General features: G+C 38.3%; 1 protein-coding gene across 1 annotated transcript; it reads left to right on the top strand.

The window, feature by feature from the left end:
* Positions 1 to 3,465: 3,465 nt before the first annotated feature.
* On the top strand, positions 3,466 to 22,636 carry LOC128263649 (uncharacterized). Its single transcript, XM_052998724.1, is given in 4 exon segments — positions 3,466 to 3,746; positions 13,885 to 14,036; positions 14,039 to 14,686; positions 22,515 to 22,636. Coding segments are annotated over 4 exon segments (1,203 nt in total).
* The last annotated feature ends 4,985 nt before the right edge of the window (positions 22,637 to 27,621 follow it).

Genomic DNA, 27,621 nt, shown 5'->3' on the forward strand with positions numbered 1-27,621 from the left:
ATGAGGTTCTGTTTCAAACCGTATGTGTTTGCTGACCATTCCACTGGTTCCAGAAATTCCAGTGGTTTCCCCGTGCCGTCAACCTTGAACGACCATTCCCTGACTTGCTTTGCGACTTTTGCATAGTCTGGAGCGCTAGGCCTTTGCTGTTCTGGTCTTCTTTCCTGACTTGGGCCCTGGATCTTCCTGCCTCCTTCATGCTCTCCACGCCCAGGCTAGCTATGAGCTGTTCGGCGTCTGGGACTTGCAACTTGCCGCTTGAGCCTGGTTTGTCGTATACTTCCTCCAGCTCAGCCCAAATTTCCGCCATTCCTGGGTCGTTTTGTGTTTTCGTAACATACTCTGAAAGGGCTTTTCGCATGTCGTCCGACCTGCCCTCCAGTACGATGCCAAGCTTGGCTGCCACATTTGGGAAATCCTCTTTCTTGAGGAGATAGATCCAATTTTTCCCCATTTCTGTTTAATGCTGTATTTTCACTGTGAGGACAATCACGTTGGGCGCCAGATGTAACGAACTGATTTCTTTGTTATCTGCTCGCTACGAATATCGTGCGGCTAGCTTAGAAAATTTAAGTGTTCGTCCCACAAAATTTATATATACGTGACCGCCCCGTTGCTCAGTGAAAACGCACAGAAAGATTGGGAGTGTACAGTGATGTTTTATTCGCTAACTTAACCCTCGGCCTGGGTGTTGTATTGATAATGTAGAACTATGTTCTGCCGTCGTCTCCTTCCCACGCTGAACGTCCCGCTGGATCGTTTTGGCTGCGAATTGGGGTTCCTCGCCGGTTTCGCTTGTGGTGTCCTCTGCTGCCTTTGGCTCGGCGGGTTTATAGGGATTAGGGATGTGTCACCGTTCCCAGACTAGGGTGAACCGGCACTGTGCTCTCAAGGCGAACACCTTTCGCAGCCGCAGCCTCCTGTCCCTTGCTCTGTCCCGGCCGGTCGCACCGGACGTCGGCTCAGTTTCTACCTGACGGTTCAGGCGTACGCCGGAAGCCGCCAACGCAGTCGCTGGGTCAATCGCCAGGTTCTAGACGAACGCTTCCACCCTACCCTCTCTGCCGCAGGCTTAAGAATTCGAAGTATACGCTGCTCGCACGACGCTCGTTGTTCGTCGTCCTCTTTGTCCTAGTTCTGCCTCCATGTATCTCGACCGGCTCTGCTCCTTGTTGGCGACTCGGTAAGCTGCCGTTCTGGGACTCTAGCGGTGGACCGCTGTGCTCTCAACGCATACGCCTTTTGAGATACCAGCTGAACAAACGCGCGTCCTTCCGGGCTAGTCGCACCAGGACCTTGTACAGTTTCTGCAGGACGATCAGGCATACGCCGGAGTTCGCCAATGCAGTCCTTGTAGGCAGGCTCCGCTCCTTGTTGGCGACTCGGTAAGCTGCCGTTCTGGGACTCTAGCGAGGACCGCTGTGCTCTCAACGCATACGCCTCTCGAGACACCATTTGAACAAACGCGCGTCCTTCCGGGCTAGTCGCACCAGGACCTTATACAGTTCCTGCAGGACGATCAGGCATACGCCGGAGTTCGCCAATGCAGTCCTTGTAGGCAGGCTCCGCTCCTTGCTGGCGACTCGGTAAGCTGCCGTTCTGGGGCTCAGGCGTGGACCGCTGTGCTCTCAACGCATACGCCTTTCGAGACACCAGCTGAACAACCGCGCGTCCTTCCGGGCTAGTCGCACCAGGACCTTGTACAGTTCCTGCAGGACGAGTAGGCATACGCCGAAGTTAGCCAATGCAGTCCTTGTAGGCAGGCAGTTAGTTCTAGACAAAATTCCTTCTGAGCCCACGGTTCTTCGTCGAAGGACTCTATTTGTTCAACTCTGCCGGACACGCCGGGTGGGATGCTTAGCTCAAATCGCGACAGAAGTTGTGACAAAGCGACCGGACTTAGCCGTGTGATGCCGTAAGGACCTCAGCTACCTGTGTCTCAATTCGGAGACTTTAGCTCTAAGTCCCGAACGTCTCGACGTAGCAATCTTGTTCGATGTTCATCGCTTTGTCATCGCACTTTCCACACTTCTTGTGTTTATTTGCCTTAAGAGGCAATAAAATGGCTAACTATTATGCCGAATCTGTTATGGCAATGTGATAGCTGCGTAGTGAGCAATGACTCGCACTCAAAAACAGACGAAATCATTGAAGAACTTCGTGAACTTAAAAGCCTATACTTGCACTTAAATACAAAGTTTCAAATCGATTTTCCTGAATCTGTGGTTGCCCCGGCTAATGTTAACACCAACAAGCGGAAGAAGGAAAAAGTTGCCAATAAACCTCCGGCTTCATCTACTTCCCATCATACCATTCCCGTTGTGTCAGACCATAAGGGCTTTACGGTTTTCTCCAAGAAAAATAAAAAGAATCGTAAACACAAAGCCAGATTCGCTGTGCAAGTTTGTTTCTGACAAGTTAAAAGTAAATTTGGACAGCATATCATGCTATTCATTAACAAAAAAAGAGGTAGATCTTAGCACACTGAAGTTCATTAACTTTAAGCTTGGAGTCCCGGAGCAGTATTACCAGACTGTCTTCAGCGGTGATTTCTGGCCACAATCAGTTAAGGTGTTTCCACAGGGAAACAGAGCACTTGGAGTCGACCGTGGTGGACACATTGGGTGGTGAACCATTGCGTACATCTACCCCTGCCATACTTCCATCAAAAAACCCCCAGTAATCGACGTAACTGGCTCTGACGTTATAATTGTTTCACTTTCGTGCATCATTTACAACTGCAGTTCTCAACTTCATCACCAACAACAAATGCATAAGCTGGTGCTTAGGCGCTCTATCCATCTCCTGCTGCCTCGCTGCTTTGCTTTACTCATGGATGGCTGAGCGATTGCGTTGAATTATCACTCTCTTCTCACCAATATTTGCAACAACAACGAAATCTGATGACTTTGACCTTATTTTTATGCAGCTCATTACTTGAAAAGAGTCCGCTTCTATACAGCGCTTCCGAGTTACGCTTTCTTCACCTCCCGCTGCATCGGCGCTTCGGCCAATGTTTGGATGGCTTACCGGTGTTTTTGGAGTTCGGCTCACTTCCTCATGGTTGCCAACGGGGGATTGTAAAGTCTTACATTTTTACGTACGCTTGCTCTCTCCACAAGTTTCTCTTCTGTTGCCTCTCTTTGATGATGAGCTTTCTGCATTGCGCTCCCGACTCACCGACTTTGGAAGTACCTGCAAGTTGGTCTTCTACGATTGTGCGAATGGATTGCAACTATAACCTTCGTAATGATAATCTCCCACTACCAATACGTATCCGGACTGGAATATTGCGTACGGCTCTGAATGGCTTTTTTTGGTTTTGCGAGGCAAAGGCTGCATGTGGATTTTACGATGCCATTTCATGACTTCCGTAATGAAGCTATGGCAACAGTTTCAGAGAATTCATCAGACAAAAGAATTGGAACTAATTGCCCTAAAATTTATTTTCAAAACATATCTGGAATGAGAACTAAAACTCAGTCCGTCTTCATGAGCACTTCCAACAGTGGTTACGACATAATAATATTGGTTGAAACCTGGCTCAACCCCAACTTCAACTCCAATGAGTTCTTCGATACTAATTTATTCCATGTCTATCGCAAGGATAGAGACTTCAGCAGAATGAAGTGCGAGAGATGTGGAGGCGTCATCGTGGATGTCCGCCGTACCTTCTCCTGCTGCGCAGCTGTACTTTCAAACGAGGACTCTCATCTGGACCAGTTGGCTGTTGAGGTATCTGGATTGTCTGGAAAGACTGTAATAGTTGCTTTTTATATTCCCCCTGGAAGTGACTACGCTTTATCAGGCGCATATAAATAACATTGTCAGCCTACATGCCAGCATAGATGACTCTGTTGGTCTCGTTGTGACAGGAGATTTTAATTTGGGATCTGTTGTATGGTCATGTGATCCGCAATCCCATGCTATGGTGCCTGGCAATATACACCAGCCAGATGAAATTATTGTTATCGATGATTGTTATGGTATGGGCCTCACCCAGATAAATTATATCTTTAATGATTTACATAGGCTACTAGATTTAATATTCATCAATTCTATTGTTCATTCCTCGGTAAGCCTTGCTGAATTTAGTATTTCTAGTTGTGATGTTCATCATAAGCCCTTATGCTTTAATATTGAATTTTATAATTTCTTACCAGTTGTTTACTTTATTCCTATGTATAATTTTGATCATGCCAGTTTGGTTGCCGTAAGTGATTGCCTCACGTCTATGGATTGGGTTTCCTTGCTATCAAATGCTTGCATTGAGACCAATTACAATAACTTTTTGTCGCTTTAAAAAATGTTCTTGACAGCACTTGTTCAACCAAGGTACGGGGTTCCTATAGGCCTCATTGGTTTACAAAAGGTCTCCAGAAATATAAAAATCTAAGATATAAGTTCTACAAACGGTTGATTAGATGGGGTAATCCATTGGATCGTGATAGATATAGACAACATAAGCGGGAATTTGAGTTTCTTAATAAATTTCTATATAATCAATACATTTCCGACTTTGAAAATAGCTTAAAGTCAAATCCAAATTTGTTCTGGCATTTTATTAATTCAAAGAAATCTTACCGTCAACTGTGTCATATAACAATACTACCGCTAATTCTGGGACAAATGTTGCAAGCTTATTTTCTTCCTTTTTTTCGGCCAATTTTGAGCCTTCTTGTGACTGGAATGACAAGCAAATTCTAAATAACATTCCATAAATTTGTAGTATTGGTTCCCTTGAAATTAATGATGAGGACATTTCTGAAGCTATTTCACAATTTGACGACTCCATTAAGCCTGACATTGATGGAGTTTCTTCATTTTTTCTTAAAAAATTTATCACAGTCTTCTTCAACCCCTTAAGATGATCTTCTCGTCTTCGCTACTTCAGGGTAAATTTATTTCTAGATGGAAAATTGCCAAAATTCTACCAGTTCATAAAGGCGGAAGCAAATCTGAGGTTTCTAATTACAGGCCGATTGCTAAAATAAGCAATATTGCAAAGCTATTCGAGAGAATTGTAGTTAAAAAATTAACCTTCCTGATACGTACTTATATTGACCCTAATCAGCGCGGGTTCATGCCTGGTCGTTCTACTACCTCGAATTAAGCTTTTTTCGCGAAACATTGCATACAAGACTTTGAGTAACATTCCCAAGTGGACACAGTTTATACTGGTTTCGCCAAGGCTTTTGATAAGGTTTCTCACTCTGCCTTGCAAGCAAAACTTTTTAAGTTTGGTATTCACGGCTCTTTTCTAAATTGGATCTCTTCTTATTTGGCAAACCGATCTTATCTTGTTGAAGTCAGCGGGTTTGTTTCTAACCTCTTTGAAGCAACCTCTGGTCTTCCTCAAGGCAGTTCTCTTGGTCCTTTGCTTTTCATTATTTTTATTAATGATATTTGTTTCTGCATTCAATCTGCCAAGTATCTTCTTTATGAGGATGACCTTAAAATATACATGCCAGTGAATTCCTTAAATGACAGTTATTTGCTACAATCGGACTTGAACAAAATCAGTTTATGGTGTATTCAGAACAATTTGCCTCTCAACCTAAATAAATGTTATGTTGTTCGCTATAGTAAACGTATCTTAAATATTCATTCTACATATGTTATCAATAACCATTCACTCTCTGCACTTACTGAGATTATGGATCTTGGGGTCCTCTTCGACAGTAAATTTTTGTTTATTTACCATATGAACCATGTTCTGCCGAAGGCATATGCATTTGTCAAAAGAAACACTATTCTTTTTAAGGACCCATACTCACGACTGATAGTGTTCTCAGCATTTGTGCGTTCAAGAGTGGAATATGCTTCCTTTATTTGGAACCCGTCAGGTGTTGTTCATATAAATAGAATTGAGAGGCTGCAGAAAAAATACCTAAAATTTGCACTTCAGCCGTTAAACTTTTCGGAACCTTTGCCAGCTTACTCTAGCCAATGTTGCCTACTGCATACCTGCAGTCTAGAAGATCGCCGTTCGATAGCGAGCTTGCTCTTTATCAATGATGTTATAATTGTTAATATAGAAAGTCCATTCATACTAAGCTCAATTAAATTCAATATTCCTGCCAGGAGTCTCCGTATCTTCATCCCATTTTTTGAAAGTGCTGCGAGGACTAACTATGCGCGTAATGAGCCAATCTTAGGAACTTTAAGACTTTTTTACTCTTTGCCACTAAGTATCCGATTGGTTTGGGGATCCAAGAAGGATGTGCTTAGGCAATTACTTAGGGAATATTATTTAATTAATACTTAGTTTTAAGTTAAGTTAGCTGATAGCCAGATACGAATTTATCCATTGGCGAATAAATAAATAAATAAATTCGCCGCGTAACTGGTAACTGGTAGGCCACTACTTGTATGCGCTTACTCTGCTTGCTTCTTAACTTGTGGGGAGTTATTCAACTCCTCACAACGAAAAGAGCTTAATTTACATAAAGATATTAAGTTATAAGAATTTCATGAGACTGCGGCATGACCGAACAACATACTTCAAGTTTTTTCTGTTAAATGTGACAGGTCGAAGAAGAAACAAATGTGAAGTAATTGTCCTATAAAGTGAAAGTGTTTCTATAAATACCATTGAATACATTTTTTTTAAGAAAATGCCACACGTCCAAAATCAAACATAGGCCGACGTACTTGAAATGCTCGGGGCGTGTAGTAACAAAGAATATCATGTGTTTCTATAAATACCATAAAAGACATTTTTTTTTAGGAAAATGGCGCACGTCCAAAATCAAACATAGGTCGACGTACTCAAAATGCTCGGAGCGTGTTGAAACAAAAAATATCATAAAAAGCTGTGCGACGTTAACGGAATAGATTTGTAGAAGCTCATGCAAGAAATCAAGCAAGGCCTACACGAAAAGTCGTTTTGAAAGATATGTTCGGTGCTGCATTTCTCTACGGCCCTTATATCGACTATAATTTACATGATGAATGGAATAATGAATGTTATATGCCCACATTATGAAGCGGCTAAAATTCCGGGTGGGACGGCTGTAACGTGTTGGGCTAACGGAAAAATTAAATTTCCGGAATTTGGATCGCCTCCTGAGTTGTTCATCAATATTATTATTACGGAATATCAATCCACCAAAAATGTGTAATGGTACACGACTGGTAAAAAAGAAGCTGATGCTAAATTTGTTTGAAGCAACTATAATCAGTGGCAAAGCGAAAGGCGAAAATGTGCTTATACCAATTATTCAAATGATTCCAACAGACATGCCATTCAATTTCAAGCACCTGCAATTTTCCGTGCGTTTAACATTTGCCATGACTATTAAAAAGTGATAAAGACAAACACTTTAAATAGCGGTGTAATTTTAGAAGAATTTAAATTTTTGAGATTTACAGTTTATTATGTGTTCTTATATTAAAAAAAAGAAAACTAAAAAAAAAATAGTTCAAATGTTTGATAAGTATGTTAAGAATTTTTTATTGAATCGTTGTGACAATTTTCTTATGATTCGTATTTTTGTATGCTTTTGAATAAAAGCGTCATAACAATTTTATGGAGCAAATGGGTAATATTGCATATACTTTGTCAAAAATATCTTGATCGATCCTCATCCTCAATTCATAATACCATTTAATTGTATATTTACAAACTGCGCTGCGAAGAGCTCAGGGTTAGCTTGTACTTTAACGCCGGAAACGCTTCCATCTTCCGGTTACATACTTTTCAACGAATTCAATTTACTCAACAAACAACGGTTATAAAAAATAAAAACGTGGGCAAATTTTCATCAAAACTAGCGTTTTATGTAAAAATGTCAGTCAAAAACACACTTTTTACTTATTTTTTCCTTCGTCTAATACCTAGCTAAAACACTTTTTTTTTATATTTTATTTTTTAAGATTCTGCAAAAAGTTCTGCTGTCGACGCAAGGAGACCTTTTTTTATATATTTTGTTTTTGAAAATTTCACAAAATCTTTATTGATAAGATTTCATAAGTGTTCATAAGTGAACTATAACCGAGGTAAAAAATTCGCGAAGATCGCACCTTCAACATAAAAATTATCTGATATCAAATTTTGTGACAAAAAATTAATAATTTGATTAACATAATACACTTTTTTAATGTTTCCATTCGTAACGCTTTATCCAGGTATTTGCCTAAACAGGCATTTTTTTATCTCACATATATAAAGTGAATTTATTTAGTCGAATGCTTATAACGGGATTTTCAATAGGAGCGCTTAAATTTTTTTTTTTAATAAAACACAAACGGTTTGACTTTTCAACAAACTTTTTTTTTATTATCGAATTTGAACATATACATTTAATTACGAAACTCGCTTTCTTTCGCATGACCACCGCGTGCACGTTTTACGAAGTTCAATCGTTGAACCCAATTTTCAACCACTTTTTCGCATAAATCGGTCGAAATTCCAGCAATTTCGCGTTCAATATTGGCTCTGACGTCGCCGGCTTTTTGGCATAGACCAATGACTTCACGTAACCCCAAAGAAAATAGTCTAGAGGTGTCAAATCACACCAGCGCGGCGGCCACTCGACCGGTCCATTTCGCGAAATAACACGCTCATCGAACTTAGATTTCAATATTGCGATTGTAGCGTGTGCTGTGTGGCATGTGGCCACGTCCTGTTGAAAGTAAATGTCGTCCACGTCTCTCACGGAAACCGGAACATTGTGTAACGAAAACGTAGACTCAAATTTCACTAGACGGTAGATTGTCGAACGGGCTGGCTTGTTAAATGGACCGTAAAATGACCGTAATGCTCTTAAAGTAGCAGCAAAAGAACGATTGTTTTGATAAAAAAATTTGCACAATTTGCAATCGCTGTTCAAGTGTGTAGCATTCCATGATGAAATGTATACTAATGAAGTTTCATATGTCGTTCGCCGTCCCTATCGGAAAAAAGTTGAAGCGCACCTATTGAAAAACCCATTATATTTTTCGTCACAAAATTTGATATCAGATATTTTATATGCTGAAGGTGCGATCGACACGACTTTTTTACCTCGTTAAGAGGTGTTTTTGTTTGATATAAGAAGTTTTTTATGAAATGTAGTCAAAGTACCCCAATACTCTGACCATGGTTTTTACAAAAAAAACTAGTACCTATACTTGTGTATTACTTTTCTTTTTATAACCTACGTTTTACAAGACTTTAAAGCTTAACTAACAAGAAAGGAAGCAAACATCTGCATGTCCAAGCTTATATACCCTTGCAACTATTCCAAAAATTAAAATTTTTTAAAACAACAATATTTTAATTTTTATGCTATTATGTTTTACAATGATATCGTGGTCTGATTTTAATAAAGTTGGAATCGTAATTCTGTAACTATCAACCATTACTTTGTATCGAAGTTAGTAAAATCAATTAAAAAACAGCAAAATTATAATTTTTTCATATGTTTTTCCGATTGTTCCCATGGGAGCCTTATGATATAGTCGTCCGATCCGGCTCGTTTCAACTCCTACTAATAGTTTTAAAACTGATGGGCTAGTTTGCGTAGAAACGAGTGGACAAACAATCGGACATGGCTAGATCGTCTCTCCTAATGATGTTGTTAGGGTCGGGAATGTGTCCTTTAGACTAAAATTAAAATACTTGTTTGCTTTTAAGATATTTGCTTACATCTTGGTAATTTTATTGCAAAGAATCTGATTTCAAAAGTTGAATAATGATATTTTGAAGAATGATCTATTTCTAGTGAAATAAGCTATCGATGATACACGGTAATTACAGTTTTAAAAAAATGGTAAATGGTAATTTGGAGGGTCATTTTTTTAACAAGAAAAACCAAGGTTTGATCTGTGGAGGATTTGTTAAATTTCTATTTGTTAACCAGTGTAGTAGTTCGTTTTTTGTACGAAGAAGCCCTTTTATTTAAGAAACTTTGAAAAGCATAGTTCACATAACATGCATTAGTACGTATGTTATGTACGATTTCTTTATTTTTATTCTTGTCCGTCCGTCCGTTTCTACGCGAACTAGTCTCCCAGTTTTATATCTATCTGCATGAAAGTTTCCCAAAAATTGTCTTCCTGTTTCAGCTAGTACATTAGTCGGAACATGCCGTATCGGGCGACTATATCAGATAGCTCCCATAAGATAATTAGGGAAAAAATAAAATAAAATAAAAATAAGCACGGAAATACTGAAATCGAGACTGTTGAGAACGGTGTTTTCTTTTGAATGGTTCTTTTTTTTTATTTTAAACACATTTTACTTTCGATAGTTAACTAAAATTGTTATCGATAAATTTTCCCAGAATAGTACTCGCTGTTGCTACAAAAAAATAAAATTGTGTATTTTTAATTTTACTTTCTAACACGTGCTTAAGTAAAACGAAAAATTTTCCAGGAGTTGTAAAATAACAATTTAATTCAAATTTTTGGTTTTCTTTAATAACATCCATTCTCGTATGTACGTACATATGTACACTGCAGAAACGTAACTTGCAGTAAATTGCTATTTAACAACAGATAAATCTTTTGTTTTATTTAAGCACGTTTTAGATAAATTCAAACAATCAAAACACTCTTTTTTAATCAATATATTCACAAATATATTAATGTATATATTTCACATAGCACTTGGTTTAGTTGAACTTAAATTATAATATAAATTATTATTTACATAGATGTATAAATAATAATTATATATTAAAATTTTCATCTCATAAAATATTATTTACTTATTGTTCAAGTAGGGTCTACCAAAATAAACTCCACAAACTGGGCGAATAGCCTTTCATTGCCTGCGGTCTGCATCTTCCAACTTTTTAACACTCAATCAAAGACAAAACATAACCTCGCGCCGCGGAAGAAAATTTTAACGGGAATTAACGAGGCACGAAGTATACTTCGGTAACTTTCCTAAAAATTTGAGAGAGAAGATCTCTCCCAATTTTTATCTCTCTCATTTTTTTGAGCTTTGAGACTTATTTATTCTCGATTTTGCGATCTACTCTTCTCGATAAGCAAAATGTGTTCTTAAAATACAAAATCAAGAACAATTAATTACATTTATTATTAATTCCAAGAACATTTCTTATCGATAAAGTGAGAAGTAAAAATACTGAAATATAGCAGATTTGCTCTTGGTATTTTCGTTCTCTAATTTACTTGTATATGTTTATTCATTTAAAAAAAAATTGCCACCTTTCTCAACAACTCCAGAGGTGATTGTTAGCCTCTGGCTTTTATGATTGGTAATTTCATATGCCAAAGTTATTGAAAATTGTTTTCGTACAATGAAGACATTTGATTTAGCTGAAATTTTAAACAGACAATTTTACAACAGCTTTTACAGTGCGGGCGTCAGTTTTTAAGCAGTTTTTATTAATCCCTAGACTCGATGCAACGTCTAAATTTCGAAATAATGACATTATTTTTGCAACTTCATTTACTTCTATAAAATCCGCAAATAAGCTATTTCTGAACACCTTCCTTTTCTTTTTTTATGTTCTTAAGATTTTAAGGCTTAAATTTAATTATCCATTTCGGCAGTAGCTGATAATCTTTCCCATATAAAATGCCTGGTCTAACGTGTTCGGAAACTCTTGATCTGATTGGTGTCTGATATTTTGAGACAGTTCATCATACGAAAACAAATGAAAGTAAGCTGTTGAACAAGTGTATTGATTTATAATTCAGTTTATTAATTTATGGAGCAATTGTTGACAATGGATAGATAAATAAATATGAGAGATTAATAAAAATTGTATGGTAAAGAAAGAAATGAATTTTTAAAGTTGATTTTCTAAAATTTTACTTAAAAGTATTAAATTTAAAAATGTTTTTCATTTTATGAGAGTGTCTGTATCACAGTAATCGTTTATTAACTAATTGTATTTGGTTACAACGAGTGGTAATGACAGTGAATTGCGGGATCGCACTTTACTCTCGGAAAGTGACATTCACGGTGAAGCCTTCGCACGATCAGTTATTTGGCATTAACCGACAGACGCTGGCTCATGGTTCGAACTTAAGGGTAGTCCCCCACATTATTCGCCACAGTAATCAGCACTGCTGATTGCTGGTCCAGGAAGTTTACGACTGGCTCTGGAAACGAGCCGGAACCTGCACACGCCGTCCACCTCGAGTGGTAGCCGATTTTGACTGCGGGACGCTGGTTGCTGCAGATGCAGCTGGTGTCTTCAGTTGACTCGATGCCTCTTGATGGCCTGGTCGTCAGGCGGGAGTGCTGGCTTAAGCCGACCGATGTTGGCTCTTTCTTGATTTTCACTTCTACGTCGAAGAGTTTGTTTTTACAGGACAAAATATGGTCCGTCGTTCGCCGATTTTAACGGAGCGCGAAGCAGGCCATTAGCTGAACCGGTTGATGACCAGCAAGCAGTAACGATAGCGGGTCGCGGGTAGCGGGTCGATCAGGTCTATGTTGTTGTGCTGGAATCGCGCATCGGGCACATCGAAGCTGTTAAGGGCGGCTCTGTTGTAGCGTTATATTTTGCATCGCTGGTATTGAACGCAGTACGAAAAACATAAAGCGATGTCCTTGTTGATGCTGGGCCACACACACATGACGGTGGCGCGTTTACGAGAATGGGCCATACCATGTAGAAAGTCAAATACGGTTCATCGGGGACTGAATGTATGGACGAATACGGGGCGATGATACATCACAATACACACTGATCTTGGCAGCTGAAGTATACGCAATTGTAAAGTTTTGCCCGTTTCAATGTCTCTCAATAGGCGGTTCAGCTCGTCGTCAGTTTCTTGTAGCGCTCAATCTGCTCTTGAGGGCCATCCGTGCTGCGCTGGTTCACACCACCGGCGGTTAGTCCTTCTTCTTGTTGCCAGGGATGAGCGTTTGTAGAAGGCCTTGAACGACTTCTGCTTGCGGCAGGAAACATGGTAATAGTCAGCATGGCAAAGAATCGGCGCAATTCGCATATCTCTGCTGACTTCGGGAACTCATTGATCGCGTTTACTCGTTCGACCTTTGGGAATACGACGGACGCCGCGATAGAGTGTCCCAGATATGGTACATCAGACATTCCAAATACACTTTTGGCCACGTAAATACGTAGATTGGCTTGCCGCAGGCGATCAAAAACAATCTTGAGGTGTTTACTGTGCTGAGAATTACTTGTCAAAGCCACACAAATGTCGGCGATATACACTGCCACAAAGTCGAGATCGCCGGAAATGTTATTCATGTGCCGCTGAAACGTTTGCAATGCATTGCGGAGTCCAAATTTTATTACGTTAAACTAAACAAAAAATGAAGCAAACTTCGGTAAGCCGAAGTTCATATACCCTTGCATATATTGTAAAAACTAAATATATTTCATCACGTTAAACTAAACAAGAAATGAAGCAAACTTCGGCAAGCCGAAGTTCATATACCCTTGCGTCATTCCATTGTACCCCAATCTCAAAATTTAAAAATGCGAGGTCGACTTTTTTAAATTCATGAAATGCCAAAACGACTTAGGGTGTCTTTGAGCTGACACTCAATTTAGCAATATAATTGTAATAGAGAAATTTATTAAGAAATTCAAATTTGCGCCTATGCTGCAAGTATTTTTCCCAATCAGCCGGATCACGTGTTTAAGAAAAGCGGTTATAATACATATGTCGGCACACACTAAGAGAGTGTGGATGTTGGTATGAGTGTATGAGTATACAGTCTCTGAAATTTCACCAGAAGACTAATTTCTTCAGTTGCTTTTTTAATTTCGTGCGTGTGAAACCGAAACTCGCTGCGCTATTACAATGGCGAAAGTGAGATCTGGCTCGCTACCTGATGAATCAGATGGACGAATTTTAATATTTTAATGGAAATGCAAAATAAAAATTTGATCGAGCTTATCAATGCTGTACAATCAGCGAAACCTGAAACAACAAATAAAAAAGAAATGTGCTACCAAAATTCAACGCGGACCTTGATGGCGCCGACGCATCGGTGTGGTGTTCTACAGTAAATATAATTTTGGCAGAAAATACCGTAAAAGGCAGCGCGTTGGTGATGGCCTTGAGTGCATCGTTGGAAGGTAGTGCGTCGCAGTGGCTTGGGACGAATTGAAAGAACTTTTCATGCAGCGTTTTGGCAGTGTAGAACCGCCAGCTTTTATGTTTCTGTCAATGTTAGCTAATTGTCCGACGGATGGCGAATGTCTCTCCAATTATGCTAGTCAATTGATGACGTCACTTATCAAGAAATGGCGTGACATGAATGTGGAGAAAATTGCAGTTTCTGTTACGCTTGCGAAGATGGCTCACGTTGATAACAGATTGCAGCGCCTAACCTTTACTTCAAATTTGCGTACCAGAAGTGAATTGCAAACCGAGCTTAAAGCATTCACGTTCAACAAAAGAAAGAAAACTTTGCAAGAGGAAATATCTTCACCTGACATAAAGCGTCCGAAACTTTCAACAATCAAGTGCCATTTTTGTGCAAAATTCGGTCACAAAATGATGGAATGTCGAGCTAAACAGCAGCAAAATCATCCTTTGTCTCTTGCTATGAACAGTAGCGACAGGAGCGCACTTGGTCACCATAAAAAAGCGAATGTAAACTGCTTAAAGGGTGGTAAACTTGGTCATATTTTAACATATTGCAGTAAGTTCAAGATGGATAAAAAGAAGGATACACACCAGATGAAAAAAGTGGAGCTATGCGAAGTGGTTGAGCCCAAAGGAGAGAAGGTTCATCAAGGTGAGACGTTCATAACAACGTACGATTCTGGATCGGAATGCTCATTAATAAAACAAAAGATAAGTGTCAAATTAGTTGGTAAAAGAATTAACAATGTAGTGATGTTGAAGGGTATTGGTAGTGGCGACATATGTAGTACATTACAAATACTTAGCAACGTAAAAATTAACCAACACTGTATTGAAGTTTTGTTTCATGTTTTGGACAATGAGTATTTGAAGAATGATATTATTATTGGTCGAGAAGTACTGTTCCCTGGACTTAGTGGCTTAAACTCATTAAGCCAAGTTGCTCACCTTACGCCAGTCCCATAAAGTTGGTTAACAAAAAAGACGGCACTCATCGTTTTTGTGTTGATTACCGTGAATTAAATTCTAATACAGTCGCAGATATATATCCCTTGCCACTTATATCAGATCAGATAGCCAGACTTTATGGAGCAAAATATTTTACATGTTTAGACATGGCAAGTACTATCAAATTCCCATGCACAAATAATCGATAGAGTGTACAGCATTTGTCACACCAGACGGGCAATATGAATTTTTGGCAACGCCTTTTGGGCTCAGAAACGCACCTTCAGTATTTCAGCGCACAGTCATGCAAGCACTTGGAGACCTTGCAAATACCTTTGTTGTCGTTTATATGGATGAAGTAGTGGTGGCTGCGGCACCAAAAAGTGAGGCTTTGGAAAGGTTGCAAATTACTCTTAATTGTCTCACGAATGCTGGATTTTCATTGAATGTAAAAAAATGTTATTTTCTTAAGTCAACAATTTAATTTCTGGGATATAAAGTGAGTGCAGGCCGGAATTCGCTTAAAGTAACAGCTTTAACTACCTTGCCACCTCCTCAGACAGTCTCTGCTTTACGCCATTTTATTGGATTAGCGTCTTACTTCCGGCAATTTATGCAAGGATTTTCCTGATTTATGAAACCGTTATATTTTTTAACTTCGGAGAAAAATGATTTTGTTTGGAGATCGGAACATGAAGAAATTAGACAAAAAGTAGTTTCTATCCATACACAAAAGCCACTTTTAGTAATTTTTGATCCGAACCATCCGATTGAGTTGCATGCTGATGCAAGTTCTCGGGGATACGGTGCCATCTTGTTACACAAAATCAACAACAAGTCTCATGTCATTGAATATTTTAGTAAGGCTGTTTCTCCGGCTGAATCACGGTATCATTCTAATGAACTAGAAACTCTTGCTTTTGTTTTCTCTATAAATTATTTTCGCGTTATCTATTGGGTAAAAATGTAGTTGTCTTAACTCACTTAAAGCATCAAGAAATAAAAAGAAAGATTTTGGGCGTATTTACAGTCCTTTACATTTGACATACAATATAAAGAAGATAAAGTAAAGCCTCATGTTGACTTATTTTCAAGAAATCTGCCTTCAGCAGAATTGACTTGCAAAATTCCAGAAAAACGAATTAAATTGGGCGGAAATATCTGACAATTGGCTTTTGACCGTACAGCGTCAAGATTCTGAACTAGTTAATATTGTAAATAAATTGAAAGAAAATTCTCTTGCTGAGGACATTGCTAAAACTTACGAGTTGAGAGCAGGAATATTGTATCGAAAAATTCAGCGAAATGGTAGAACTCGATCCTTATCAATTGTTCCTCGACCATTTCGATGGTCCGTAATAAATGAAATTCATGAGTCCATCATGTATTTGGGATGGGAGAAGACTCTAGATATGGCCTATGACTATTACTGGTTCGATAATATGTCCAAGTATATTCGGAAGTTTGTTGTCAAAGTCTTCTTCGGGTAAAGTTCAAGTAAGTCTTCATCCAATATCAAATGTACACCTTGGCACACCATTCACATCGACAAAACTGGGAAGTCTGATCAGAAAGAATATATCATTGTTCAGGTGGACGTCTTTACTAAATTTGTTTATTTAACCCACACGCTTAAAATTTATGCTGAAAATTGCATAAATGCTGTCACGTCGGCTATTTCTCTGTTTGGAGTACCAAATCGCATTATAGCGGATCAAGGCAGATGTTTCGCCAGCACTAGATTTAGTGAGTTTTGTGTACAAAAAAAGTTAATTTGCATTTGATTGCGACAGGTGCAAGTAGGGACAATGGTCAAGTTGAACGTATTATGAGCACCTTAAAGAACTTATTAACGGCCGTTGAAACTAGCAATCGATCTTGGCAAGATGCATGAGGAGAATTTCAATTGGCCTTGAACTGTACGGTTAGTCGAGGGACAGAAGCAAGCTCCTTAGAATTGTTTATCGGCAAAGTTGCTCGCCCGTTGGGGTTGCTTGGCAGAAGTAAGAACACGAGCAGGTCAAAAAAATTTCAGCTGCAGCAACATATAACAAGAAGCAATTTGATAAAAACAAGGATAAATTGTTGGATTCAAGGCTGGAGTATTCGTATTGTTGAAAAAGGAAGAGAGGCATCAAACAAAGTTAAGTCCAAAGTTTAGATGGCCGTGGCAAATAACTGAATTGTTAGAGGGGGAAGATATATGTTCGCGCATTAGATAATATTATGTGAAACCTGAATGGTTAGTGATAATGTAAAAATGAGCTGTGTCAAAAAAAAAAAAATAATAAATAAATATATAAGTCACACAAAGAGGAAGATGTAATTTGTAATGGAAATTATAGATTTAGATAAAAAATTTAAAGTTATTGAATGGTAACAAAGCATTTTTGGTAAAATTGCACGAGGTCGTGTAATGGTCAGGATGGCCGTGTCGGCGCACACTAAGAGTGTGTAAATGTTGGTATGAGTGTATGGGTATACAGTCTCTGGAATTTCACCAGAAGACTAATTTCATCATTATAGTAATATTGCATCAGCCTGTAACGGTGCTGTGTTTGGTTGTCTGACTGTTGTCGCTTAAGAAGTACCGTTTTAGCGGGGCGACATCGTAGTGTCGCTGTCGCCGAGTGTGGTTCGGTGGTAAGCACAGAAAGAAGAAGGGACGACGCTGGCAGTTGCGTTTATGATTTCGTGCGTGTGAATGCGCTAATACAATGGCGGAAAATAATAACACGGCTGCAACACATACTTATTGCGCAGATTTTTTATAAGTCTTAGGATTTATATTAGACCAGGACAGCCTATATGAACCATGTTCTGTTATAAGGGCATATTTAACAGGATCGGTGCTCAATCTATCGAAATTAATTCATGAATGCTAAGCTTAAGATTAGTTTCATTAAAAAATAAAAAAAGATTGCGGTGCACTGAAGGTGCAAAATAGTTAAATGTCACACTCAGTATAATAGGCCAGTGATGAATGTCGCAGACTGATATAGGAATGTCACAAATCGACGAACAAATGAGCGCATCCATAATGGCATGCGATTCGGATATGCCATCCGAGTTAAGACGCAAATTTAAAAAAAGCATTGGCTGGTGTGAAGAGAATGCTGTAATAAAGCCAGAACTAGAACGGAAGTGTGGAGCGTGAAGTCCCTTGTTTGCAGAAAATTCGAAAAGATAAGCGACGAGTTTGGTTAGGACGAGAGCAGGCGGCGGGGAGTGGCACTGACAGACAGTGTACTGGACTCCGAACGGCGCTCGCCCAAAGCGGGTGGCGAAGACGAAAACTCTGACCGATGATGTTGCTGTTGCATCTGGAGAGTAACAAATGCAATGAGTGCAGTGGGATTCAATCTAGGTGTTCGACGAATCCCGCACAAAACGATTGCCGAAAGTGTCAGCTGTTGTTGTTGTGGGTAAGATGGAACAGGAACATGACGAATTAGCTGCAGAGATTGTTCCGCAAATCTGCCGAAACCAGTGGCGCCGGTTAGTGGGCGTTTTTGAAGAGGAATTAGAGGTAGAAGTTCGCAGCGGCTCTCTAAGTACGTCAATGATTGTGTGTTCTGCATGTGGTTTGTTTCGGTGGACGAAACGACTCACTTTTTCTTCACTGAAAACAGTCGGGGAGCACACTTCTGGTACTCCCAACTTAAAGGTAATAAATTTAAGCATAGAAATATTCACATCTTTTTTGACTATTGCATAACAAGAAAAAGCTCAAAATGAAGCGGCAGGAACTTTAGGTCCATTTTTAAGTGGATTGGTGTTGACATTTTTAGCACCAACAGGAGGAGCCCCATATCAACACCCGCAGTGTGGAATATGCGGCGACAATCCGAAGAGCAGATGACATCAAAGCTACGCAGCTGAGTTGCGGTAACCTTGGAACTGCATGTGGCGCAATGAAACATAGCGAAATAAAAGTACGACCGATCGCAATGAGAGCTGACTGAAGTATGTTCAAAAAAAACCGTTAGGCGGAGACTAGCGAATTGCGCCTCCAGCAGTGCGAAGAATACGTCCGGGTGAAGCTAAGCCTTTTGAAGTGCAGAGGAGCCTACAACGGCATTCGGCTGATCTCAACTGACGTCTGCTCGTCACCTTCCGGCTTGGAAGCAATCGATTGCGGCAGACGGGTTGCTGAAGAGCAATCGGTACAAAACTTTGAGGTTGGAATGGACTTTGAGATTGAGGTGCAACATGCGGTTGGGGCGCTTAGAGAAAATAAAAAGAAATGATAAGACAATAAACTAATTTTGACTATTGTTCCGTAATAATTTAACTTGTCGAAGTAGTGTCAAGAAACGTAAATAGCGCTTCAAAATACGTTTTTAACAATATAGATCACGAATCCGTAGCTTTAGTCGTTTGGAAGTCGTTTTCAGCCATTTTTCAAAAAGTTGTTGCACAAAAGTTGTTCAGCCCGAGCTGCTTACTTCAGTAAAATTTGTTTTAAGACCCTAAAACATCGATTTGAAACGCACAAACTCACATACAAAAAAACCAAAAAAGAACAAAAATTTTAATTTCAAAAATGATGTCAAACTCTTGATTATTGGATTTTTTGTTTTTACGGAGTATGGAATTGAGATGAACGTGGTGTCGTTGGACGCGTAATTTAACCAAAAAACAACAATGCCACAAAAGTCGTACTTTTTGCTCCACCGTCCCCGACAGCTCCAATATAAGAAACATTTTTTTTTTACATCATTACTTTCATCCCCATTTTTCATTAACCAATAGTCTTAGTATGCACAACCTCTTACAAAATCGTTACCTTTGTCATTTTCTTAAGATCGGACTATTCTTTGATGATTTTTAATGTTACTAATAAATATAGTAGTCTCCTTGCGCACACATTTCGGTGCCCATCGTCAATGCGTGGACGGCCGTCCACAGCGATTGTTGCTGCCCTATTTTTCAGACCCTTTCCAGTTTATACTTCCAAAATATTTAAACGGAATCTATAATCCCTCTGTTAGTTCTCTGTTAACTTCCGTTACTTGGTCCCCTAGGTCGTTAGCCGAGTTAGGCGTTAGCCAATAAATGTCAACAATAAAATTAATATGAATTAAATATTTTCTTATTGGAACCATGCCGTACCCTGATGCCACGCGATAGCCACCAAGTTTTTTTTTTTATTGGGTCCTGTAATATTTTTGTTTTGTTTTGATTTGACCAGGACAATGGTAGGGTGGGCTCTAACGCGATTAGTGTTAGAAACAAGAAGAGACTTCCCGTTAGTCGACAACTTTCTTTCTCCTCCATTGCTGAACCCTACTCCCCACCACTCCTGTACGCGATTACTAACTAATAATAATATGCACCCGAGCGTCATAATAAGGCGGCAAAATGTCTACTGAATTCCCGCTCCAACCGACCAGAGTGATTCACCGATCGTGCAAGCTACAAATCCGCCTTTCCTGTTATTTTTTCGGAACAAATTTAATTGTCGTGGTACGAAAAAAACAAGTATTATCTTGGGACTTGATTTTAGCAAGCCCTTATGTGTTCCTTTAAATATGGTAAGAAAGGTATTTGATCAATATTGATTTTGAAAGTGTTTTTGTCCCTATTGAAAGGAAAAAGGGAAATCCGAAATTGTTATCAAATTCACTTCCGATTGAAATTGGAACAGACCATAAAAATTCTTGATCAGGATACCTAAAAGAGACGATAAAGCCATCGTTTAGCAGAACTAAAGATAAAAAAAAATATATACATGAAAACAGGTGAAAATCGTTATTTGAACTTAAAAAAAATTGGTAGAATAGAAAAAAATTTGAATGTCATTTTCTGACTCAGTTGGAGTCCCTCCACCGGAAAATCAAGCTTTAATCTCTGGAGGATTTTGTCTATTAAAATTTGTAAGCCAATAACAATTTTTGTCAGAAAACATTAACCAATTTTAATCAGGAACTCATCGGATATTTATCAAAAAAATGAATCACTTAATTTATCAATAATTTCATTTATTTTTATACCCCATATAATATAAATATTCTGGATCAGCAATAGATGAGTAAATTTAGCCAAGTCCGACTGTCCCAAAAGTCTTGACAAACCAATCGCTCATACGCAGTATCTTATGCTGTCTGTTGTTAGTATATTCGCAACTTCTCTCTCGCTCTTCAGAAACTTATATAGGTATGCTAATTCCAGCTGTCCATCCAATTTTTTTTTTGCTTTTCAACTTATTTTAACAAACGTTGAGGTCATGGTGTATTACATCATAAATACGGTTTTTATTTCATTAAAATCGGACAACTCTATTGTTTTTAAATTTATGCACGGTCCTCTTTTGTGAAAAAGAACGCTGACTTTGATATAATATTTAATGATTGCCTTTAATTAACATTTGCTTAAGCTTTACAAAATATTCGTGTGCTTCTCTCAACTGTTTTTTACGAGACTCTGGCGACGAGTGAATAGTGTCAGCTAGCTTCCACTCCTTTCTTAGATTGCGCCTGGGTATCGAGTACTTTTAAATACTATCGAGTAACGAAAGGGTTAGATTATGAATTAGAATGTTAGACCATTTTAAATTGTCCTTGTTACCTCGTTCCACAATCGGCCCTTCTGACAATGGATTCGCCCCAAATGCGTTCACCTTTTTATACCCTTGCAGAGGGTATTATAATTTCAGTCAGAAGTTTGCAACGCAGTGAAGGAGACATTTTCGACCCTATAAAGTATATATATTCATGATCAGTATCACTAGGCGAGTCGATCTAGCCATGTCCGTCTGTCCGTCTGTCAGTCTGTCCGTCCGTTTCTACGCAAAATAGTCTCTGAATGATCTGAATCTGAATGAAACTTTCCCAAAAGTTGTCTTTCTATTGCAGGTAGTATATAAGTCGGAACGAGCCAGATCGGACGACTATAGCATATAGCTCCCATAGGAACAATCGAAAAAATAAATTTAAAAAAATTATAACTTTGCTGTTTTTTAATTAAAAAATTTAGTTCTTCGACATATAGTAATGGTTAAATAATTCAGAATTACGGTTTAAATTTCATCAAAATCGGACAACTATATCATATAGCTCCCATAGGAACAATCGGAAAAAAATACAACAAAAATTATAACTGCTGTTTTTATTTTTTTTAGTTCTTCGACATATAGTAATGGTTAAATATTTCAGAGTTACGGTTTAAATTTTATAAAAATCGGAAGACCATATCATACAGCTCTTATAGAAATAAAAGAAATATATAAAATAACTATCTAATAATTGAGCTGCAAATCATCATAGCTTCAATGTTTTTAAACATATACGCAAGTAAATCATAATTTTAATGTTTTCAAAAATATTTAATTCTTGCAATGTATATGAACTTCAGCTTGCAGAAATTTGCTTCCTTTCTTGTTTTACTTCATATCTACAATGGTTATTAATTTTGACTATTTCGTTCGGCCCTAGGTACTTGCCCTTAAATTTTTACCCAATACCTTACTCTGTGCGTTTGATGGCTTCTAATCGTTGATCTGAAACTTCTTTTTTACCTTTCTCTTTTAGTCAAATTCTTTCTTATTCTCAGTTATGATGCTCTGAAAATCTCCCTGGCTTCCATTCTCAACCTGGCATGCTCATCATCTAGCTCCCAAATCAGGCAATCCTGGATCAACTCCTTGAGGTGAACATCTCCTGAGATACGCATATCTAATCCTGTTAGAAGTTCGAATGGCGAAACTTTGGTATTTCTTGGCTCCGTATTGTTTATGATCTGCTGAACCTTACATACATGCTTATACCAGCAACTTTGACAATTTTGGCTTAGTTTGGATAGCATTAAAACAACTTTTTTGTGTATCCGATCTACTTGTCTGTTTCCCCAAGGTACGCCTTTCGCTATAAGCAAATGCTGAATTTTCTCTCGATCGCAGTACTCTTTAACAAGATGGGATGTGAACGCAGCTCCACGGTCTGAAATTATCCTGTACGGGTTTCCAAAACCTGGAGATCCAAACAAGCGATATCTTCTTCAACTCCCGTGCTTCGAGTAGAATGCAGCCACACATACATAGAAAAGGCATCTATAATCATAAAAATGTGTTTATAACGCTTTTTAGTCAACTCCATCGGGTCAACATGATCAACATGGAAGTTACTAACGGCTTGTCCCCCTTATCGATCGGTGTTAGAATCCCTTCCTGCCTGCCAGCCTTCGCATTTAGAAGGATACATTGAACTTAGCTATCAACCACTCGCTCTACTTTGTCTTTCAGTTTCGGAATATAGTACAACTTCTCAATCAAATCCTGACTTTTGAAAAATTTCGTTTTCTATCAGTGAAGGAACTAATAACATTCTATTAAGATCCTTAAACAAAACTTCGTGCGACACGTATAAATTTTTATAACAACACTTTTTCTTAACAACACTTTTGTCCAACTTCGCTTCTCGCAAACGATGTAGCAAACTGTCTGGCACCGCAAAACAAGACACCCTACTCAACGCATCGACGTGTCTCTTCTTGGGACCTGACCTGTGTTCTATTTCGTAGTCCTTATCTTGTTATTACATTGCCCATCTCGAAACTCTGACTGGAATCTCCTTCTTTTTCATAGTCATGGTAAAGGCGTTACAGTCCGTAACTATCTTAAACTTTGTCCCTTAGATGTACAGTCGCCACTTTATTAAGGCTGACTGCTAGCACTTCAAGCTCATAGGAATAATGCTTTTCCTCGCAAGGCTTGGTTTTACGATTCATGTAAAAACTGGATGTCTTATAAATCTGTACTCACAATTAGAGTTTTATTATTTTAAATTGTCTAATCCCTGCGCATTGTTATTGAAATTTCATTCTCTTGTGCATGCTTTGCCAGTGCTCCTAGTGTTTTGTTTTTGTAACATATAACGAGTAAATCTCTGTAAAATTTTACTGTCTTTTCCTCCCGCTCTACTTTTTGCGCCTAAACTAACTGTGTACGTACATAGTTGTTAGTGTTTCACAAGCCACGCTCGTCGATGAAAAAGATTTTATCTCGCGCTCTCCCGCTTTTGCATTTTTACGCGTATCTTTTACTTTTGTATTTTTGTGTTTATAATTTTTGTATTTTCATGTGACCCTAGTGTCAAATTGACTGTGGTATTTATTTATTTATTTATTTTTTTTTGCGTAAAAAACATATTAACGCTCCTTTGCTTACTATAAATAAAACAAATATTTAATGATTATATCTATTACTTGTTAAAAGATCGGTTGCCAGCTTCCTTTTACATCAAAAGATATATTTATCATCTGCTTGCTCTGTGATACAATCATGCATGCAAAATGGGCAGGATTTGTTGACAGAGTTAGAGATTACATTGAGTATTTACCGTAACCTAGCTCATCAGCCCCTGTCACTGGAGAAGTTGTAGATCAGCCCGGTGGATCAAAAGCCACTTGTTCCTAATGGTACTGCGTGCTTTGAAGTACTCACTTTATCAGAAAGCCGGAGTAAAAATATTCAAAGTGTTCATGGTTTTGGTGGTGGTAAAAAGAAACTTTCTGTTGTTCCCCATAAGAAACAATTATTTGTTTTTCGATTTACCCCCGAAACCACGTATGATGATGTTATGGAGTTTATTTAAGAAAAATACCCATCTCAAACATTACAGTTGAACAATTTAAATTTTAATACGCTCGCGAGAAATCCTCTTTTAAAATATCTGTTCCTCCAGAGGCTTTTAACGTTCCTAATAATAAAAGTTTAAGGCCTGATGATGAACTAATAATAAAAGAATTTGTTCCTAAAAGACATAAATAAATAATAATCGATCTCCGATTTTAGAGTCTGTTCCAAAAAACAGAACACTTCTTTATTTCAAGCCTATCAAAATGTAAGGGGACTTTATATGATGTTAGCTGTTCGCTAACTCCTTTCCCTTTAATGAACAAATTTTAGTCTTCACAGAAACTTGGCTGAAACCGAGAATTTCTTTCACCGAAATTTTTCCAAACAACTTTAAACACTTATAGAACTTGTCGCGTTTCTCTTAGGGGAGGAGGGGTGCTTATTGCTGTTAACTCCAGTCTTACATCGGAGATAATTCAGCCCGAATCCCCAGCGAAATATAATTTGATTGTGTAAATGTTTCCTTACATGCCTGATCTATTTTTGTAACCTGTTCTTTTATCCCCCCTGGATCTGAAATTGTAATTTATAAACATCATTTGTGTGCTATTAAATCTGTTCTATCTTTACTTTCTGACAGGGATCATTTGATTCTCTTGAAAGATTTGAATCTGCCAGATATATCTTGGTCGTCTTATACTGACTAACTTGTTTGCACCCCTTTGTGGGATAATGACGTTATTGATGGACTTTGTGACCTATCATTACAACAAATTAGCTTTATCCGTAACTCTTTAAAAAGGCAATTAGATCTGGTGTTTTTTTTTTGGATCCGTCTGAGGTCGTTGTATCTAGAATTGACCCTCTAGTTGTCCCAGAGGACCGATACCATCCCACAATGGAATTGACAATTTCCCTGCCCGGCGACCAATTTATATTTAGTTTCTCAAGCTAAAATGAAAACCTTCCGTAAATCTGACTTTAATAAGACAAATTACTTGATTTCCAAATACCACTGAATTATTCTGTAGCGTGTTAAACAGGTTTTTTCTCAAATGCGTTCCTAACAGTCTTACTCCAAGACATAACAGACACAAGAGCTTCAAAGACCTAAAAACAAACACTAACAAAAAGTACAAAAAGACGGGCACGCCATATAATTTTTCAAAATATGTGGTTGCTTCTAACAGTCAATTTGAATTTTACGTATTTGAATTTTCAAATAATCCGAAGCAATCTTATAACTTTGTAAATGTCAAGCGGAAAAACTCCGTTTTGCCTTCATCAGTATGATTAAACTCAATTGAGGCGTCTACTGACTCTGAAATTGCAGATTTATTTGCCAAGTTTTTTCAAACTGCCTTTAGTGCGGGCTCTTGTCTTAATTTAGTTTAAGCTTACAATTTAACAGGTTAAATTGTATTTTTTCCCCGGTAACAACAGAAAGTTTTCTTCTTAGAGATTTGGAGACCACAATACCAACTTACTCCTTGCTTATATAACCTTATCAACATGGTTTTGTTAAGCGAAGGTCAACTATCATGAACCTACTTAAATTGACATCTTTTGTAGTTAAAGGTTTTAATAATAAAACGCAGACTAATATTTTATTATATATACAGATTTTAGTAAGGCTTTTGATTCTGTTAGCCATTCTCATCTTTCAATAAAATAAGATCATCATGGGTTTTTGAGTAATCTATTAACTTGGATTTTGAGTTATTTTAATGGAAAAACTCAGAGGGTTATTTTTAAAAACGCAGTTTCCAAAATGATTATTGTAACATCTGGAGTGCCTCAGGGTAGTCATTTGGGCCCATTGCTATTTACTTTGTTTTGGTCAAAAGAATTTGACAATCCTTATACAAATAAATTATTATTTTTCACCCTTGTCTGTCCTTACTTAGAATATTGCGCTCCCGTTTGGAGTCCCCAATATCAAGTACACATTGATCGTCTTGAGTCGCCCTTCGTTGATTGAACTGGGATCAAAACTAAAGGGTGCCTTCTTACTCTAGGAGATCACTATTGTTTAATTTACATACTCTTGTAAATCGTAGAAACATGCTTTGAACAATTTTTATTCACAATCTTGTCAAAGGTGATATTGACTCCATGGTTTTTTTGTTTTTTTATAAATGTCTCTATATTCTGTTATTTGTGTTTTCCTCGCCAAATCGATAACTGTCTACTATGCTAAAAGGGCCCGCGCGAAACAAGCTCGTGCTTGGTTCTGTTGGATCACTTATACTGTTTATTGTGCATCAACGTTCAACAATATTAACGTTCCTCTGGCCTCGCACAAACATCGCTGTTCCACTTAGCAACTGTTTTGCATACACAAACACCTGTAATTGGTTCCACTTAACTTAGCTGCGCAATCTTCTAACTCTCCTATCCAAGGGCTTACACCTGGGGCTTTCGACCCTGAAAACTGTAAAACACTACCCTCAACATCTTTCAAAGGAAACCACGCCTGGATGTGGTTTCTGCAGACACTGTTGATTCACCATCTTTACCATTATCTTCCGTCTCTAACTCACTTTCGTTATTTACTCCGAAGTGGGTCAATAATCTCTGTTGCAATTCCACACTCAATCCAGTCGTACCCAAATGCAACTCCGACAACTTCCGGCGTAAATCTTCAATTCGCAATGCCATGATCTCGTTTTTCTCCATTTTACACGTTTACCTGCTAGATATTAAGTTCAATAAAAGGTTTTCTTAAATTTAAATCGCAAATCAAAATGTAACTAGAAAAACCACCCAATGCCTGCAACATTGCTTGCAACACTTGCAATTTTGCTTCAACTGCTTTCAAAAAACTTAAAACTTAAAAGTACTGCCTCTATTTTAAAGATGTCGCCTCTGTTCGTTGTCTTCTTGCTCTCACGTGTGCACCGCTTTCTGTAGCGTCACACATACATTAAAGCTGTCTAATCTCAACTGGAACCTTCTGGATGCCTTCGTCTGCTGGCTAAATCCTTGCATCAGCCCTTAGCTTCTAAAAACCTGTACTATCGCACGATGACGCAACCAGATCTAATGTCTTGCCTGCCGCT

Source organism: Drosophila gunungcola, unplaced genomic scaffold, assembly GCF_025200985.1.
Source record: "Drosophila gunungcola strain Sukarami unplaced genomic scaffold, Dgunungcola_SK_2 000010F, whole genome shotgun sequence".
Taxonomy (NCBI): domain Eukaryota; kingdom Metazoa; phylum Arthropoda; class Insecta; order Diptera; family Drosophilidae; genus Drosophila; species Drosophila gunungcola.